We start from the raw sequence: 16422 nt of genomic DNA on the forward strand, positions 1-16422 counted from the left end.
GATGGGGCCTCTGGGCACGGGCCCCGTGTGCCCTTAAGGATGATTCATGTTAGACCGGGCCGTGTCCGACCCGGAGCTTGCGGCGCTTACTTTTCTGTGACAATGACAGGCGATCACGTGATGCTTTCCATAGAAAACGAAGCGCCGGAAGCTCCGGCCCGGACACGGCCCGGTCTAACGTGAGTCATCCTTTATGGTAAAGACGGTACTGCCATACTAAATTACTTTTAATTAATTTGTTTCTAAGGTTAATAGCATCGTTCGCAGACATTTTGTTTGATACAAAATTAATTTAGTTCGGATAGAAGGCCTTGAAGTTGTGGCAACAACCGCGAATGCTACGGACGCCAGTTCAAATCGAGCCTCGAGTTATTTTTTCGTATATAACATATATTACAATAGTAATTATCTTCTCCAGAATCGAAGGCCTAGAGCTTGCGAAGGCCTACGACTCTGCCTCGCCCGGCACTGAACCCGGCAAACGTTTCGGCGAGCTGTACCAAGGCGACTCTTACGTCATCCAGTACCAGTACCAGGGCGAAGCCGGCCGCGGCCATATTGTTTACTTCTGGCTGGTAAGTTGCAATGATATTTGCAAAGTGCTCTTTCTGCTGGCCTTTCTACTTCTTTTCCTTTTTTTCTTTCTTCTTTTTTTGAAGTGAAAACTTCTTTAGCGGCGCTGTGCACTTTTTGTGATGGGGAAAAGTAAGACGTAAGACGGACACGTGACCTGATCGAAAAACTGTTACAATGAGTTTTTCTTTATTGATTTAAATGCCATCTAGTGAGTTTCCCTCTAACTGGTACTCGAGTACTAACTGTGATGTGCTTAGGGGTTTCAAGTAATGCGACGAAATAACACTAGATGGCGTTAACCTCAATTATACATAGTGCTGCAGACATTAATTGAGTTTTCACTTCTGCCGGCACTCCCGGAAAGCAACCCGTTGTTTTTTTTTTCTTTCTTGTGTCTTTGCAATTTATCAGTCCAACAGAGTGAGATCGAATAAGGATACAATGATACAATACAACGTATCGCAGCCGATACATCGGTAGCGACATTGTGAACAAACGTGATCGAGCTAATAGACTAAATCCTAAACAATATATCGTCGGCCCAATTCGCATACCTCGTAACTCCATTTTTTTTTTTAAATCATGTTTTGACACTTTTAGATAGTACTTTTCTGGACGCATCTAACGGCAAAACTCTTAAATACCAAAAATAAACCGTTTACGTTTAAAATGCAAAATAGAAAAAGTATGCCATTAATTTTCAAGAAAAACTCGTAACTCCAAATTTTCCAGGTTCAGGTGATTTAAACAAAAATTGGTTCTAACAATCTGAGGGCTAAATTTAACTTAACATTAGGTATGTAAAAAAAAAAACTAAGCAAGTCTTCATGCAAAATTTTTGGTAATTAAGTTTTTTGTGTCTCCTGTAAAATTTGATCAGATTGAGTTACGAGGTTTGCGAATTAGGCCGACGATATATATGTGTGTGTGTGTGTATATATATATGTTCATTGCTACTTATTAAAGGGATACATTGTATTAATGTCGTTAACACGCTATAATATTATAACCTATGTTCACAGGGCAAAGATTCTACCTTAGACGAGAAGACCGCAGCGGCGATTCAGTCTGTTGGCCTTGACAACGCGGTAAGTCTTTTAGTCTTTTAACTTGGTCTGACTTTATGGGCAACCCCAGACTAGCGTCTTCCGAGCGTCAGCGCCTAGTGAATTCTATAGCTAGGGTATTTGACTACCTAATAGTCAAATCAGTTTCTTTTTTCAAACTGTCAAAACGATTTGCTACTATGGAATTTATATGAAACACTAGCATATGACGTCACGATCAAATTACCTACTCTTTATAGTTTACGGGTTTTAAAATAGAAATTGTGTCTAAAAATAACTGCTGTAGGTATACGTTTCTATATTCATTTGGGTGCTTTATTTCTTGCATGGTGTAAAATAATTTATTTTAAATACAGTCAAATACCCAATTGCTCACGAGCTTGCAGACGATCTTGTTAAGGTCGCCGGAAGACGCTGGATGCGGGTCGCTTCCAACCGGCACGTATGGAGGTCCAAGGGGGAGGCCTATGTTCAGCAGTGGACGTCTTATGGCTGAGATGATGATGATGATGATGACCCAATTGCTCGACGCAACTGCGCAGCGACGCCATTTTCCATAGCGCTGACTAGACGACGACGCTCAAAGGAGCTACTGGGGGGTGGCCGTATGATGCCACATCAATTGTTAATATTTACTTATTTGGCTTTTTGTTGCAGCTCTCTGGCAAAGCTACGCTGGTGAGGGTACCTCAGGGTGAGGAGCCTCAGCACTTCCTCAAGATCTTCAAGGGTATGTTTAATATCAGCTCAAGAACTGTATCTCTGGTCGTCCACGACAAGTTTTGGCATTTGAGCTTCAGTTTTTAAATTTTTAGTTTTCTTGTTTCTTGTTTGTTTGTTTGTAACTTCGAGACAATACTTGGCGAGAGGTCGCACAGGACCGAGAAAAGTGGCGCTGTCTTGTGTCGGAGGCCAAGTCTCATTTTGGGTCGCTGAGCCAATGGAGTGAGTGTGAGTCAAGTGTGTGTTGTTTGTAAGTATTGTAGGTATACCATTAATTTATATTTTTCTAAAATGATGGCATAATGTTTTGTTATATTAGGTCTCTTTTGTTAAAGATAAATAATTAAAAAAGGGTTAGGTAACTATTAGAGCCACCCCACACTAGCGTCTCCCGAGCGTTGGCGTCTAGTCAACTCTATGGTGCTGCTCGACGCGACGTTGGCGCAACTCCGGCCTAGCCAAGGTTACAATCGCTATCGCTTCGACAACGAAAGGCTTTGTGTCTCTTTATCACTCTTCCATATTAATGCGACAGTGACAGTTGCGTTTCGATCGCTACGGAGCGTAAGCGATTGACATTTTGGCTACGCGGCCTGGGGGGCGATTTTTGAAATTCGATCGCTCGATTTCGTCACTCGAAAATCGGTGCAAAACGGCGAAATGCTAATTGTTGAAATACGAGCGATAGAAATTTGGAATCGAGTGGTATTGACCACTCGTTTTCAATTCTATTAGTAGAATTTAAATGCCTAGTAGCGGAGATATTATTGAACAAAATGCACGAAAACGAGCGGTCGAATTTCAAAAATCGGCCCCCTGCGCGCCAACGCCATTTTCCATAGCGCTGACTGGACGCCGACGCTCAAAAGTGTGGGGTGGCTCTTATGGTTTAAATATAACGTGGTATTCCATCAGGTCGCCTGGTAACCCTTCTGGGTGGGAAAGCGTCCGGGTTCAGGAACTCCAACCAGAAGGACAACTACGACACCGACGGCGTCAGGCTGTTCAGGGTAAGTTAGGGTGGTATTCCATCTGTCTATCTTGGTCCAATGTCATTGTGTCTCACTCTCTCATTGAGCTAAATATGAGACAAAATACATATTGGACAAAGAAATTGGACAGGTAGAATACCAGCCTAAGGCATATTTACCATACAGCTAATCTGCTGGTAATCGTTTAGTTGAGTATATTTAGTTCTCCAATGGTGAGGCGAAGTTTTTTTGACAAGCAAGCGCTGGTGGCCTAGCGGTAAGAGCGTGCGACTTTCAATCCCGGAGGTCGCAGGTTCAAACCTCGGCTCGTACGAATGAGTTTTTCGGAACTTATGTACGAAATATCATTTGATATTTATCTACCAGTTGCTTTTCGGTGAAGGAAAACATCGTGAGGAAACCGGACTAATCCCAATAAGGCCTAGTTTACCCTCTGGGTTGGAAGGTCAGATGGCAGTCGCTTTCGTAAAAACTAGTGCCTACGTCAATTCTTGGGATTAGTTGTCAAGCGGACCCCAGGCTCCCATGAGCCGTGGCAAAAATGCCGGGACAATGCAAGGAAGAAGAAGAAGATTAAGACAGATAAATAAATAAATAAATATTAGGGGACATCTGACACAGATCAACCTAGCCCCAAACTAAGCAAAGCTTGTACTATGGGTGCTAGGCGACGATATACATACTTATATAGATAAATACATACTTATATACATAGAAAACACCCATGACTCAGGAACAAATATTAGTCTTCATCACACAAATAAATGCCCTTACTGGGATTCGAACCCAGGACCATCGGCTTCGCAGGCAGGGTCACTATCCACTAGGCCAGAACGGTCGTCATATGAGACGTCGATATGAGAAAAATGCATTTTTAACCAAGCTGTCAATCGTATATCGATAAATGAATAGAAAATGTATCGAGATGACAGATACTGCGAAAAGTCGCGTGACTATTGCTATACATCATTTAAGTTTCGATTGGCGTTTTCTATCAGCGATTGGCATCTTGGCTAGGTTCCCAGATAGACATTAACTGATTTAACTGCAACGTTCTACATACCAGTTTTCTGTACACGATGCTTTTTAGATTGCTGATGGTGGCCTAGCGGTAAGAGCGTGTGACTTTCAATCTGGAGGCCGCGGGTTCTAACCCCGGCTCGTACCAATGAGGTTTTCGGAACTTATGTACCTACGAAATGTCATCTGACATTTATCAGTCGCTTTTCGGTGAAGGAAAACATCGTGAGGAAACCGGACTAATCCCGATAAGATCTTGTTTACCCACCGGGTTGGAAGGTCAGATGGCAGTCGCTTTCGTAAAAACTAGTGCCTACGCCAATTCTTGGGATTAGTACCCAAGCGGATCCCATGAGCCGTGGCGCCCGTGGCAAAATGCCGGGACAACGCGAGGAAGATGATGATGCTTTTTACATTGGTTTTAACTTACCAGATGTATCTGTTCTCAATTAATATGTATTTGATGATAGATCCACGGAACCAAGGCAGCTGAAGACATGAGGGCAGAACAGGTGCCAGAAGTCACCACCAGTCTGCAACCCGAGGATGTGTTCCTCCTGGAGACGCCTAACAAGATCTACGTGTGGCATGGACAGGTGAGAACTTATCCTTTGCAGAACCTATCCATCTAATATCTGAACACGCACTCTAAAGGCGTATCCAGATTAGTCAATTTTTCGCCAATCTGATTCAATTGCCCGATCGAATCAGGAGGTGCGGTCGCAAATACCAATTTGGCTCGCCGAATTCAACCGCCGATAATGACCGATATTACCGATAAAATGAGGTGCGGACGCAAGAATACCAATTTGTGAGGCCAGTATTTTCGTTCTGGGGCATTTTATTCAATTTAGAGGGCTCTAATATCACCATAAATCTAAAATTGGAGATTGACGCCAATTTCATTTCTGTTCGAATCGACCGATTTGATCAGTCCCGTCTGGATACCACTTAATGCCTCGACAATAAAGGCGTGTTCAGATATTTGTGAGCGCCTTGGCCGCTCCGATATATCTGATGGCGACTGTACAGAAACATTAAAAAGATACTTAAACCTTCTCAACCAGTGGCCAGCGCACCTAAAGTGATCATATTCATATTCATATTCTTTATTTGTATTGATCATACATTGTCACTGATGCGTAATTTACATTATTATTCCTTCCTTGAAATGAACCTTGAATATATAAAAACAACCCTTTGTTAACTTCATTGACATAGTTAACATGTAGTCCATCCAAACAACAAATTTCCCGTCCCTGAGAATACTTAACATATTTTGTCGAGTGGCCCCTTACAACGCAAAATTTAAGAATCACAGGTTTTTTTTATTCGATTTGAATGTTCAAATAAAGGCTCGACCACTAAAGGGTATAGCAGTATTTCTAAAAAAAATCATACCATGTTGGTGGCAAATAAGTATAAGGCTCGCCTAATTGAAAGCGGTCACCGTAATCTATGGACAGGCAGCCCAAGAGACGTCACATAGGTGACACTACGTATAGTACCTAACTTATCTATAATATCTATTTATGTATTTACTAGCGACCCGCCCCGACTTCGCACGGGTTACACAAAACCTTAACAAATGATATTGCTAAACCTTCCTCAATAATCACTTTATTGATAGGTGAAAACCGCATGAAAATCCGTTCAGTAGTTTTTGAGTTTATCGCGAACAAACGGACAGCCGCGGCGGGGGACTTTGTTTTATAAAGTATGTATGTATGTATGTATAAACTCTTTATTGTACAAAACACAAATTAAGTGTACTGATAATTATGTCTATTTTTTTTAATGTCTATTTTGAATTTAAAACCTAATAAATCAAAACTCTCCAGACCTCCAGCGACGTGGAACAACAAGAGGCCGCACAATTTGTGGAAAGAATCCTCGGAGCCGATAAGGAGTTCGAAGTCATCACTCAAGGCAATGAGCCCGACGACTTCTGGTCCTATCTGAGTAAGTGGACATCACTGAACACTACACGCTAATTGAAATATTACGCAAAACTCTGCGTAGGGGGCGCCACTATCCTTCATAATCTGGGGGTCTACCGCGAAACAAGAAAATCGAAATTTCGTTATCTAACCTCTCTATCACTCTTGCATATTCGAGCGATAAAGAGGCAGATAACTAAATTTCGATTATCGCGTTTCCCGGTAGGCTCTTCTTAATGCATCAATGTCAATATTTGATTGTCAGTGAAAACTTGTCAAAAAACAGTTTAAGGCACAGTATGTATAAGTTACTCTATGGTTTACTAGCTAGCTTAGTGCTGCACTCTGACGGCAGAACAATGCAATAATACCCCCTATTGATTCGTATTCTAGTAGTCTTTGGCTCATATTTTAGCACAAACGCAGCCACCATATAAAGTACTTCATGCATACCTTTAAACCTCAGAACAAAACCTAAATCCATACCAATGTCCACCATACCATAGTCATATAAAACAAGCATATCTACCATCAACCATAGTCTACCAGTTATACTATGATATGACTATAGTAGATAGTAGTATCTAGATACGAGTAGATGACAACTCACAATTCATTGAATCCATTTTATTCGTTGATCTCAAGTTCATTATTATCATCAGTCATTGACAAGGATTTTATCCGATCGTGTTTCGATTCCGGAATATCTTTTGGTTGGTTGGTTACTCCTTTATCTCCTTTTGGCAGTAAAAACTGGAAACCTCTGTATTCAAATACGACCTGTCTTGTTTAGCTCATAATTCACACGATCAATCTCCCCTTTCAGCCGGTGATGCCTCGCAAGTATCCAGCACTGAGGCGTGGCGCGAGCGAGTGCCCAAACGCCTCGGCGCCGAGCCGCGACTGTTTGATGCCGATCTCTCTGGCAACAGCGCTGTTAGGTTCGAGGAGATCTTCAACATTGAACAGAAGGTAAGAATCCTGAAGGTAGGGGTGTTTTATCCAGCGATGCATCACAGCATCACGTCTGGCAACAATGCCATCAGTTTCGAGGAAATCTTAAACATTATGCAAAAGGTACGGATCCCGAAGATGTCAGTACTTTAATAAATTAAGCCACATGAGTCGATCAAACGCCAATCCAGTTTAACTATTTTGACTCATGAGAATTGTCTTGAACGGTTTTGATTCGTTGGCGGTTAAAGTATACGGTAGGTAAACGAGAATCTGATATAATTTTATGAGCTTACCTAGTAGATATTGATGTATCAAAATTGTATTCGCAGGCTCTACACCAAGACGACGTGTACGTGCTAGACTCCGGCGACGAGCTGTACGTCTGGATCGGCAGGGAGGCGAGCGACGCCATGAAGAAAGCTGGCAACCACATGGCTGAGGTATCATCACAGACTAGGGTTGCCAACTTTTTTTTGGTGGAATATAGTATTTTCCAGAATAAGGCATCAAAAATATAGTACATTTCAAAAAAATATAGTACTTTTAGATAAAATACTAAACATGAGTGTAATATACGTTTAATCGGAAATATAGTATTTTAGCGTACTATTATATTTTTCCAAAAGTATATAGTACAGGGAGCCAAAATATAGTACAATACTATATAATATAGTACGGTTGGCAACCCTATCACAGACTAAACATACACCAAATTATGACGCGTTGCGTCAAGCGTGGCTCACTCCGCGATTACGTCGCGTAGCAACAAGTAGACAAGTACATCCGTCTCACACCAATTTTGGTGGTTAGCCATAGGCGGCTCGTGGCGCTTGCGCCACCTAGCGGTCATATCTGTCCTAATCGTAACAGACGCGTTTTGTTAGAGAGTGAATCTTCTGTACCTAGTACTATTATTTATTCTGTGGTTGCGTACAATATTCTTCTTCTTCTTCGTTACACTCTTGACAGTGGTCGTGGCGATTATGTGAACTTATGAGCGACTCGCTTAACAACACGTCGCCATTCCTCCCGTAGAGCTGCTTTCCGTGAGCATTCGCTTACTGTGGCCGACACACTGGCTTTGATTTGGTCGGTCCATCTCATTGGCGATCTTCCTCTAGCCCTGTGATCTCCCACTCTTCCTTGCACAACTAGATGTTGTATGGATGTTCCGTCTCGCCGAGCACGTGTCCAAAGAAGTTGAGGATCCGAGTTTTGACCATATTAGAAAGCAACCGCTCTTTAATGCCAAGCTCCTCAAGAATTGATGTGTACAATATTACTCGTTATTGATAGGGAAACGAAATTATCGTTTACTAAACGAAATAATAATTATAATATAATTATATTATAATAATTAATAGAAAATAAAAATGGGAACTGCTTTCTTTCTTTTGAAAACTTTTCAAACTTTTTGGAAACTTTCATCAAATACACATTTTTACTAAACCCGGCCCCGGTAGCCGGTCAAATTACTACCCAATCATCCGGTGTACATATTCACTTAGAGTCCGTCTAAGCTAACTCTGCATCGACTTTGGGAGGTGGTATTTTCATAAGTATGGCATTATGATGACGTAAACACGGCTTTTTATGAAATCACAAGTTTTCCCCTTACCTCTCTACATCTCCCTACTTAGAGCATTTAATAACTGGAGTCGCCTTTAAGAGCTTACCCCTCTGCCGAAAACCTTGCACAATTGTGCAAACTTATGTATGGACTGACATGGCTATTTGTACGTTACGTACAAATCATGTAGAAAATTAAATAGCAATACATTTGACGTCCCCTCTCCGCAAAAATCGGCAGACTGTTTTGTACAGAAAATGACAGCCATGACGTCCCCAGTTACTAAATGCTCTAAGTCTCCCTATCTTCTCTGCGTTCTACTACAATGTTGTATTTTCCAGGCTTACCTGAGGAAGGTGCGTCACGCCGGAACATCGGTGGCGGTGGTCATCAAACAGGATCACGAGCCCGAGCTGTTCAAGGCTGCCTTCGGAGAATGGGACCCTCAGATGTGGCTGGTAAGGACTCTGCCTTGGAACAAAAGTTGGAATAAAGCAGCAGCAAACAGGAAAAAAGTGGTTTCAGTCAAATCTCACGAAATTTTCGTATTGATGTAGAATTGTAGATTCATGGCTCTCGATATTTTTTTTTGTATGGGCACTACTCTCTCAGAAGTATACTTTCAGAAATAATCAATTTAGTTGTTTCATACAAAATATATACAGCATACCTATTAGTTTTCGTAAATCATAACATCAGCATCTGTCAGTGGGTGTCGCAAGGTATTGATTTTAGGAAAGACATCACAGAAATAGAACATGTACCATAACTGCACAACTCAAGTTAAAACCCCAGCTGGCAATAGCGACCCTTTTGAAGTCAAAGTTGGTGTTCACCAGGGCTCCGCCCTAAGCCCTCTATTGTTTAATTTCGTCATGAACTATTTAACAAAAGAATTTCAAATGCTACTACCATGGTGCATGCTTTATGCAGAGGATATAGTACTCGTCACTAAATCAGCAGAAGATATGCAAAGAGAGCTTACGTCCTGGGTTAGGGTATTGGAACAAAATGGTCTTCGTGTTAGCAGGAGCAAAACCGATAATATGCACTGCTTTGCTTCTGATGCCCAAACTGACCAAAAATGTATACATCGGCGATCTACCTGTACCGAATGTAAAAAGGTTTAAATACCTGGGATCAGTTATAACATCTGACGCAGATATACATGCAGACGTCTGTCATAGATCTCAGGCAGCGTGACTTAAGTGGCGAAGCCTGTCCGGGGTCCTATGTGACAGCCATATGCCTATAAAAACAAAATGAAAAGTGTACAAAACTGCAGTGACACCAGCCTTTTTGTATGGGTCAGAATGCTGGGCTGTAAATAAATCTCATGAGCAACTCCTGCATGTCAATGAGATGAAGATGCTTCGCTGGGCAGGTGGTGTCACGAGACTAGACCGGATAAGGAACGAATACGTTCGCGGGAGTTTCAAAGTAGCCCCAATTAGAGAAAAACTCCTGGCAACCCGACTGAGATGGTACGGCCACATACAAAGAAGAGGAAAAGAACATGTCGTCAATTTAGCACTGAACCTTCCGGAACAACCGAGAGGAAGAGGAAGACCAAAATCCACATGGTGGTCCAATATGAGAGCCGACCTAAAGAACCTGAACATAACAGAAGAGACAACCCAGAATCGACTACTCTGGCGCAAAATGACAAGGAGACCCGACCCCACGTAGGTGGGATAAGGGAAGGAGGAAGAAGAAGATCACAGAAATAGAACAATAAAAACCGAATTATTTCTGAAAGTATACTTCTGAGAGCGTTGCACCCTTGTAAAAAAATAAACAGGAGGCTTTAATCTACATCATACTAAAATTTGGTGAGATTTGACTGAAACCACTTTTTCCCTATGTTTGCTGCGGGGTCCTTTAACACGATTAAGATTTTTCATGAATAAGATAAGTTTACTTTCAAAGTCATAATATTGGACAAACTTACACAAATCGACCTAGTCCCACGTTAAGCTATATACATTCCTACAAGGTGTTGTGGGTAGGTACTAGACGACGATATACACTACAAAGAACATAGACCATACTCCCATCTTAAATCCCAGCAACGCACTTACAACCCTTCTGGGTGTCCATGGGCGGCGGTAATCACTTACCATCATCATCATCGATCCGTCTGCTTGTTTGCCTCCTATATCATAAAAATAAATATTATAGAAATAGTTACATACATAGAAAACATCCATAACTCAGGAACAAAAATCTGTAATAATGACACAATTAAATTCTCGTAACATGATTCGAACCCGGAATGACCTGGGGCCCGTTTCTCAAAAGCTTGTAATTTGTAATACAAGTGGAAATCCGTTTCTAACAAAAGCTGTCAAAAAGTATTACAAGTTACAAGCTTTTGAGAAACGGGCCCGTGCCTCGGTATCGTATTGGGTCGTCCCATTCGTTTTTCGTCAAGTTCTTAAATTAGTCCTATTCTGCTTTCGTCACTCATTCTACATTGAAAGCCACCGACGATTGTGACGAATGTAGAATGAGTGACGAAAGCAGAATAGGACTAATTTAAGAACTTGACGAAAAACGAATGGGAAGACCCAAGACGATACCCGTGCCTCATAGGAACGGTCACTAGCTAGAGAGTAAATACCTAAGATGATAATTGATTTTTTTTCTTTCAGAAAAACAAGAGTTCCGAGGAAGAAATCAACAATGATATTGATGTCGAATAAGAATAAATATTTTAATTAGAGAGCACAAATAATGTGATATAACTATTAAGAGATGTAAACTCATTTTTATAACCTCGTGAAATAAATGTTTCTATAAATACCTACATGTGTTTTTACTTCGTGTCATTCCTGTCCTCTTCATTTATATAAATTTCTGGTACCCTTGTGGATATACTCTGTCAAGCTATTTCCGTCAGTAGAAAAGAGCAGCAAACTTATAAAAATGTAGACGCGAAGAGTTATCGTTATCGCCCAATGAGTTTCCGCGATGCGAGATTTTCACTAGATGGCAGCACCGTGACGAGAGATCTTTTTGACAGCTCTGCTGTCAAAATCCACCAATAAAAAAAAACATGGTTAAACATGATTGGTGGATTATGACAGCTAGACCTCTCGCCACGGTGCTGTCATCTAGTGAAAAACTCGCGGAAACCCTCATTGAAAATTTGAATTTCGCGCCTTTTTCTACTGACAAACTTGTTTGACCGTCTGTACACTTCGACGCATCGGATTCTTTTACGCAGGACCTTAAGATCAACCTTCTGCCTAGTTAATAAATAGTAGATTGTTAACCAAGGGATGAAAGGCACTCATTTCTGGATGAGGAGGATTTCACACTGACATCAAGAAGGAAGAAGGCGCGCACGGCGCCTCGTAAGACTCAGTGTGGTACCGCCGAACCGGCTAATTGTGGCTTGCGGATTGCTACACCAAGTAAGGCGCTGTACGTATCGCGCCTGCATTACACCGCCACGGCTGCTGAAGTGGCGGAGTATGTACATCAGAAGACCGGCTACACGCTGAGGGTGTTCCAGCTTCGATCGCGCCACTACGTGCACTTCAACTCTTTTGTAGTGCGCGACCATCGAGTGCGCCGACTTCTGCGGGCTCAGCACGGTTCCATTTTTATCGACTATCACTATGCGCGTCCCTTTCGCACTTACTTACTTGTTAGAACGTGACAGGCATGGTGACAAGGGATAAAAACGCGACCGTGCTAAGCCGCCTGGCCGAAAGGTGTCGTGTTTCGGAGGTTCCGGGGCAAACTGCCCAATCCTACACAAGAGCAGCTGATGCAACGGAGCCACGCCATTTGTCGACTAAATGTAAACGATGTTTGCTCCTTTGGTTGCGCTATTCATCATAATTTAGCTTGGCTAAATGTGTTCTCTACAGGTTCAAAGACCTATCACAAGAATCCTCGTTCAATTTCTGTCTTTAGTTCTTTTATTTTGCGATCCTGTGCAGACCGTCAATACAGCTTGTAGGAGGTATTTCCAAGGCTCTATTTCCCGTACGTAGTCGCCAGTTAAGAACCTATCCCCTGTGGTCAGCGTCTTTACGAGCAACGTGCCCTGAATGTCTCTAAATTTTGCAATAACATTAATAGTTCCTTATGGCTCCACCAATAAAAAAAAAACAAAAACTGAATAATAATAAAAAAAAAAACTATCAAACTTGCACATGAAATTACACGAGAATGAGTTGAGATCGACCTGTAGAGGAAAACACCAGCCCACCAACATATGATAACGATCAAACGGTCAATTATATGAACAAAAGTTTTCGTATGCACCCTGAATAGGTATTTTAGTAAAATAAACATAAAACATATGGTAAATATTGACTGTTGATTTTTTTTTTCTGTTTTTCTTTCACTAATAAAGTGCCGACTAATCGGCCATTTTTGCCGACTAGTCGCCGACTAATCGCCGACTACAAATGTGGCCGGATAGTCGGCTTTCCCGACTAGTAGGCGACTAGTCGGTACATCCCTAGTGTTTAGTTTTGAAAATGAAAATGAAAATGATTTATTTCGTTCTTATCATTTACAAAATAAGAATCAAGGTTGGAATTTCCTAGTAACCATATGAAATACTTGTGTCAGGAAATCCCGCTCCTCTAAAATTAGCATTGTCACTATATTACTATAATACAGGAAACATGCAAATTCAATAAAATTAAATAATATTACATTAAAATTCATATAAAAGCATCCAAATTAATGTAGCACAAAAAAAAAATTAGATCAAATTAAATTACATTAGATTGTTACTAAGTATTAGCTAACTAAATTAAATTAAATCAAATAACATTACATTCAAAATACATTAAATCAAATCAGCCAAAATTAAAATAGACTATTTTTAAAATTAAAAAACCAATATGCATATTGAGTAAGTTAGTCTGTGTGTTTGTGAGCTTGGGGTACCTAAGTTTTATGATGAAGCCTTGTATAATAATAATTCGGTTCCTTCATAGCCCATTTGTTTTAGCTACTCAGTAAGCACTAGTTTTAAGTTTATAAAATAGATAATATGTAGGTATGTTAGTCTGTAAGGTATTTGTAATATGGGCCTTGTTGCCTGATACAAATTTCTAAATAAATAAAATAAATAAAAGATAAATTTCTGCCGAAGTAGTTTGGCGCTCGAACGCAGTGAGTGCGTTCGACATGGTTGTCGAACTCCGGCCAAAATAGGACACTGACAACACTGGTGTGTTGTCAGTGTCCTAATTTGGAAGAGTCTCCTTTGACCCCGTAATGGCCTGTAAAGACCTCTCATAAATTGAAGTATTTAGCTAAGTTTCCAGAGCTTTTTACACCCTGGCACACCCGCTTTGTCAGTAGAAAAAGGCGACAAGTTTAATAAAATAGCCACAGTCTGGGCACTCCGGGCTATCAAAATCGCTACCAACAGTTTGGTCTGACTCTAACAAGTTCGCTGCAGCATCGGGTCGATTCGACCCTTTACAAAATATGCTAATTAAAAACCAATTTTTCAGTTTTCACAATGTTTTGTGATCTGGGAGACGGAGCTTTGCTCGGGAAACATAAAAAAACTCAAAAATGCGCGTTTTCCGCGATAAGACCTATAGTTGACGTGTCTTTTAATTGAAAAACACATTTTAAAATTAAGTTACGGCAAATATGTAACAATTATGAATCTAATACGATAATTTATAATATTCTTCTGCTTTCATAAGTAATAGCAAAGAGAATAGATAGTATAGAGGGGTCCTGTCATAGTAAATTTACTGCCATCTATCGACACACGACTAAAACTCAAAATGAAAACGTATAAAACTATAAAATTTGCTAGCTAAAACATCATACCTATTTCTGACGGCAGTTTCGTTTTTAGGGCGTAGCAAAAAAAAAATAACCCTAACCTACCTATCTCTGGGAACAGTTTCGTTTTTTGGGCGTAGCAAAAAAAATAACCCTAACCTACCTATCTCTGCGAATACTTTTCACTGATAGTAACAGTCACAATGATTTTCAGGTAAAACTACTTTTGACCAATATGCTCAGTCAAAAGCAGTTTTGCCTGTTTTTGTCGGTTAAAAGTTCTTTTGACCAGTTCACACTTTTGACTGCGACATATATATATGGATAAATGATTTTAGTATTTTTATATCATTTTGACCCATGTTCATTCACTGATACCTATGTGTTAAAATTGTTAAATATGAAACGGTGTCGTCAACGCCATCTAGCCGACCATAGGCCAAAGGTGTGTGCGCCATCTATCCAAGGATGACTTTTTCTTGATTTCCGAAACACGTTTTTTCCTTAGACTTTATTCATCTTATACGGAGTTACATATGTCTTTGGTAATAGTTTACTGATTTTTAAAAAGCGTTTTTCAATTAAAAGACATGTCAAGATCGCTTACCTTCTTTCAAGTTCTTTCTAATGCTAAAAAAACGAACTATAGCTAGATCGATTTATCGCCCCCGAAAACCCCCATATAGCAAATTTCATCGAAATCGTTAGAGCCGTTTCCGAGATTCCCGAAATATATATATATGGATGGATGGATGGATTGATGGATGGATGGATGGATGAATGGATGGATGGATGGATGGATGGATGAATAGATGGATGGATGGATGGATGGATGGATGGATGGATTGATGGATGATGGGTGGATTGATGAATTGATGGATGCATGGATGGATGGATGGATGGATGGATGGATGGATGGATGGATGGATGGATGGATGGATGGATGAATGGATGGATGGATGGATGGATGGATGGATGGATAGATTGATGAATTGATGGATTAATGGATGGATGGATGGATGGGTGGATGGATGGATGGATGGATTGATGGATGGATGGATGGATGGATGGATGGATGGATGGATGGATGGATGGCCGGATAGACGGACGGATGATATTTTGGATTTTTTTTTTGTGTTTTAATAATATAAAAGTCAAAAATATATAAATACAAATTAAATTAAATAAAATATTTTAAATACAACCAAATACTCTTTTTAAACAGTAAAAAGCCTTAAAATAGAAAATACAAACTAAAATTAAAAACTAAGCTTAAAAATAAACTATAAATAGAAAATTTGCCCCAAATCGCCGTCTATTGGCAGCGTGCCCAGAAGGCTGGCAGCATTGCCACGCTGTATGGCAATGCTGATCCGCTGCGCTAGATATGACCCAGCCCTCTGGTCACGCGTCAACTCAATTAACTTGCGGCTACATTCGCTGAAAACTCTGTGGGCGCTTTCCCCTCAAGGCCCCATAGTCTCAACCCCAAACGGCTCAAATATGCAACCACTATTTATGGTTGCATACTTGCGCCGCTTGAGAAGCTCGGCCGAATTGGCAGCCGAGTCAGCCTTCACTGCAGTGCCGTGCAGATGGGACAACGCTAGGGTATCGGCACAGGTTGCGTCCCAAACCAGCGGCCGTCCCATCTTCCACGGCACTAGGGTCATACCGTCGGGCCTTTCACCGTCATCGCGGGCGAGGCCGGTAGGTTCTAAAACGGCCGGTGCTCCCGCACTGGCTAAGGCCCGACGGATGACATCATTAAGGCTGGCATGGCGGGGGGCACGCCCAGC

At 41.0% G+C, this 16422-nt stretch overlaps 2 protein-coding genes across 4 annotated transcripts in view; one reads left to right on the forward strand and one right to left on the reverse strand.

Moving 5' to 3' along the window:
* LOC134802326 (gelsolin-like) overlaps positions 1 to 11650 on the forward strand; it is a 58066-nt gene extending 46416 nt beyond the window's left edge. For all 3 annotated transcript variants that reach the window (XM_063774928.1, XM_063774929.1, XM_063774930.1), the window contains 10 exons: positions 419 to 575; positions 1599 to 1664; positions 2301 to 2373; positions 3282 to 3376; positions 4849 to 4974; positions 6220 to 6340; positions 7145 to 7290; positions 7605 to 7715; positions 9187 to 9303; positions 11500 to 11650. In XM_063774928.1, coding sequence (XP_063630998.1) covers positions 419 to 575; positions 1599 to 1664; positions 2301 to 2373; positions 3282 to 3376; positions 4849 to 4974; positions 6220 to 6340; positions 7145 to 7290; positions 7605 to 7715; positions 9187 to 9303; positions 11500 to 11550 — 1063 coding nt within the window. In that variant the 3' untranslated portion in view covers positions 11551 to 11650. The remainder of the gene's footprint in view (positions 1 to 418; positions 576 to 1598; positions 1665 to 2300; positions 2374 to 3281; positions 3377 to 4848; positions 4975 to 6219; positions 6341 to 7144; positions 7291 to 7604; positions 7716 to 9186; positions 9304 to 11499) is intronic.
* LOC134802393 (uncharacterized) overlaps positions 1 to 16422 on the reverse strand; it is a 329661-nt gene that overhangs the window by 216635 nt on the left and 96604 nt on the right. The gene's annotated exons all lie outside the window — the stretch shown is intronic.

This window comes from Cydia splendana, chromosome 24 (assembly GCF_910591565.1).
Source record: "Cydia splendana chromosome 24, ilCydSple1.2, whole genome shotgun sequence".
Lineage (NCBI taxonomy): Eukaryota > Metazoa > Arthropoda > Insecta > Lepidoptera > Tortricidae > Cydia > Cydia splendana.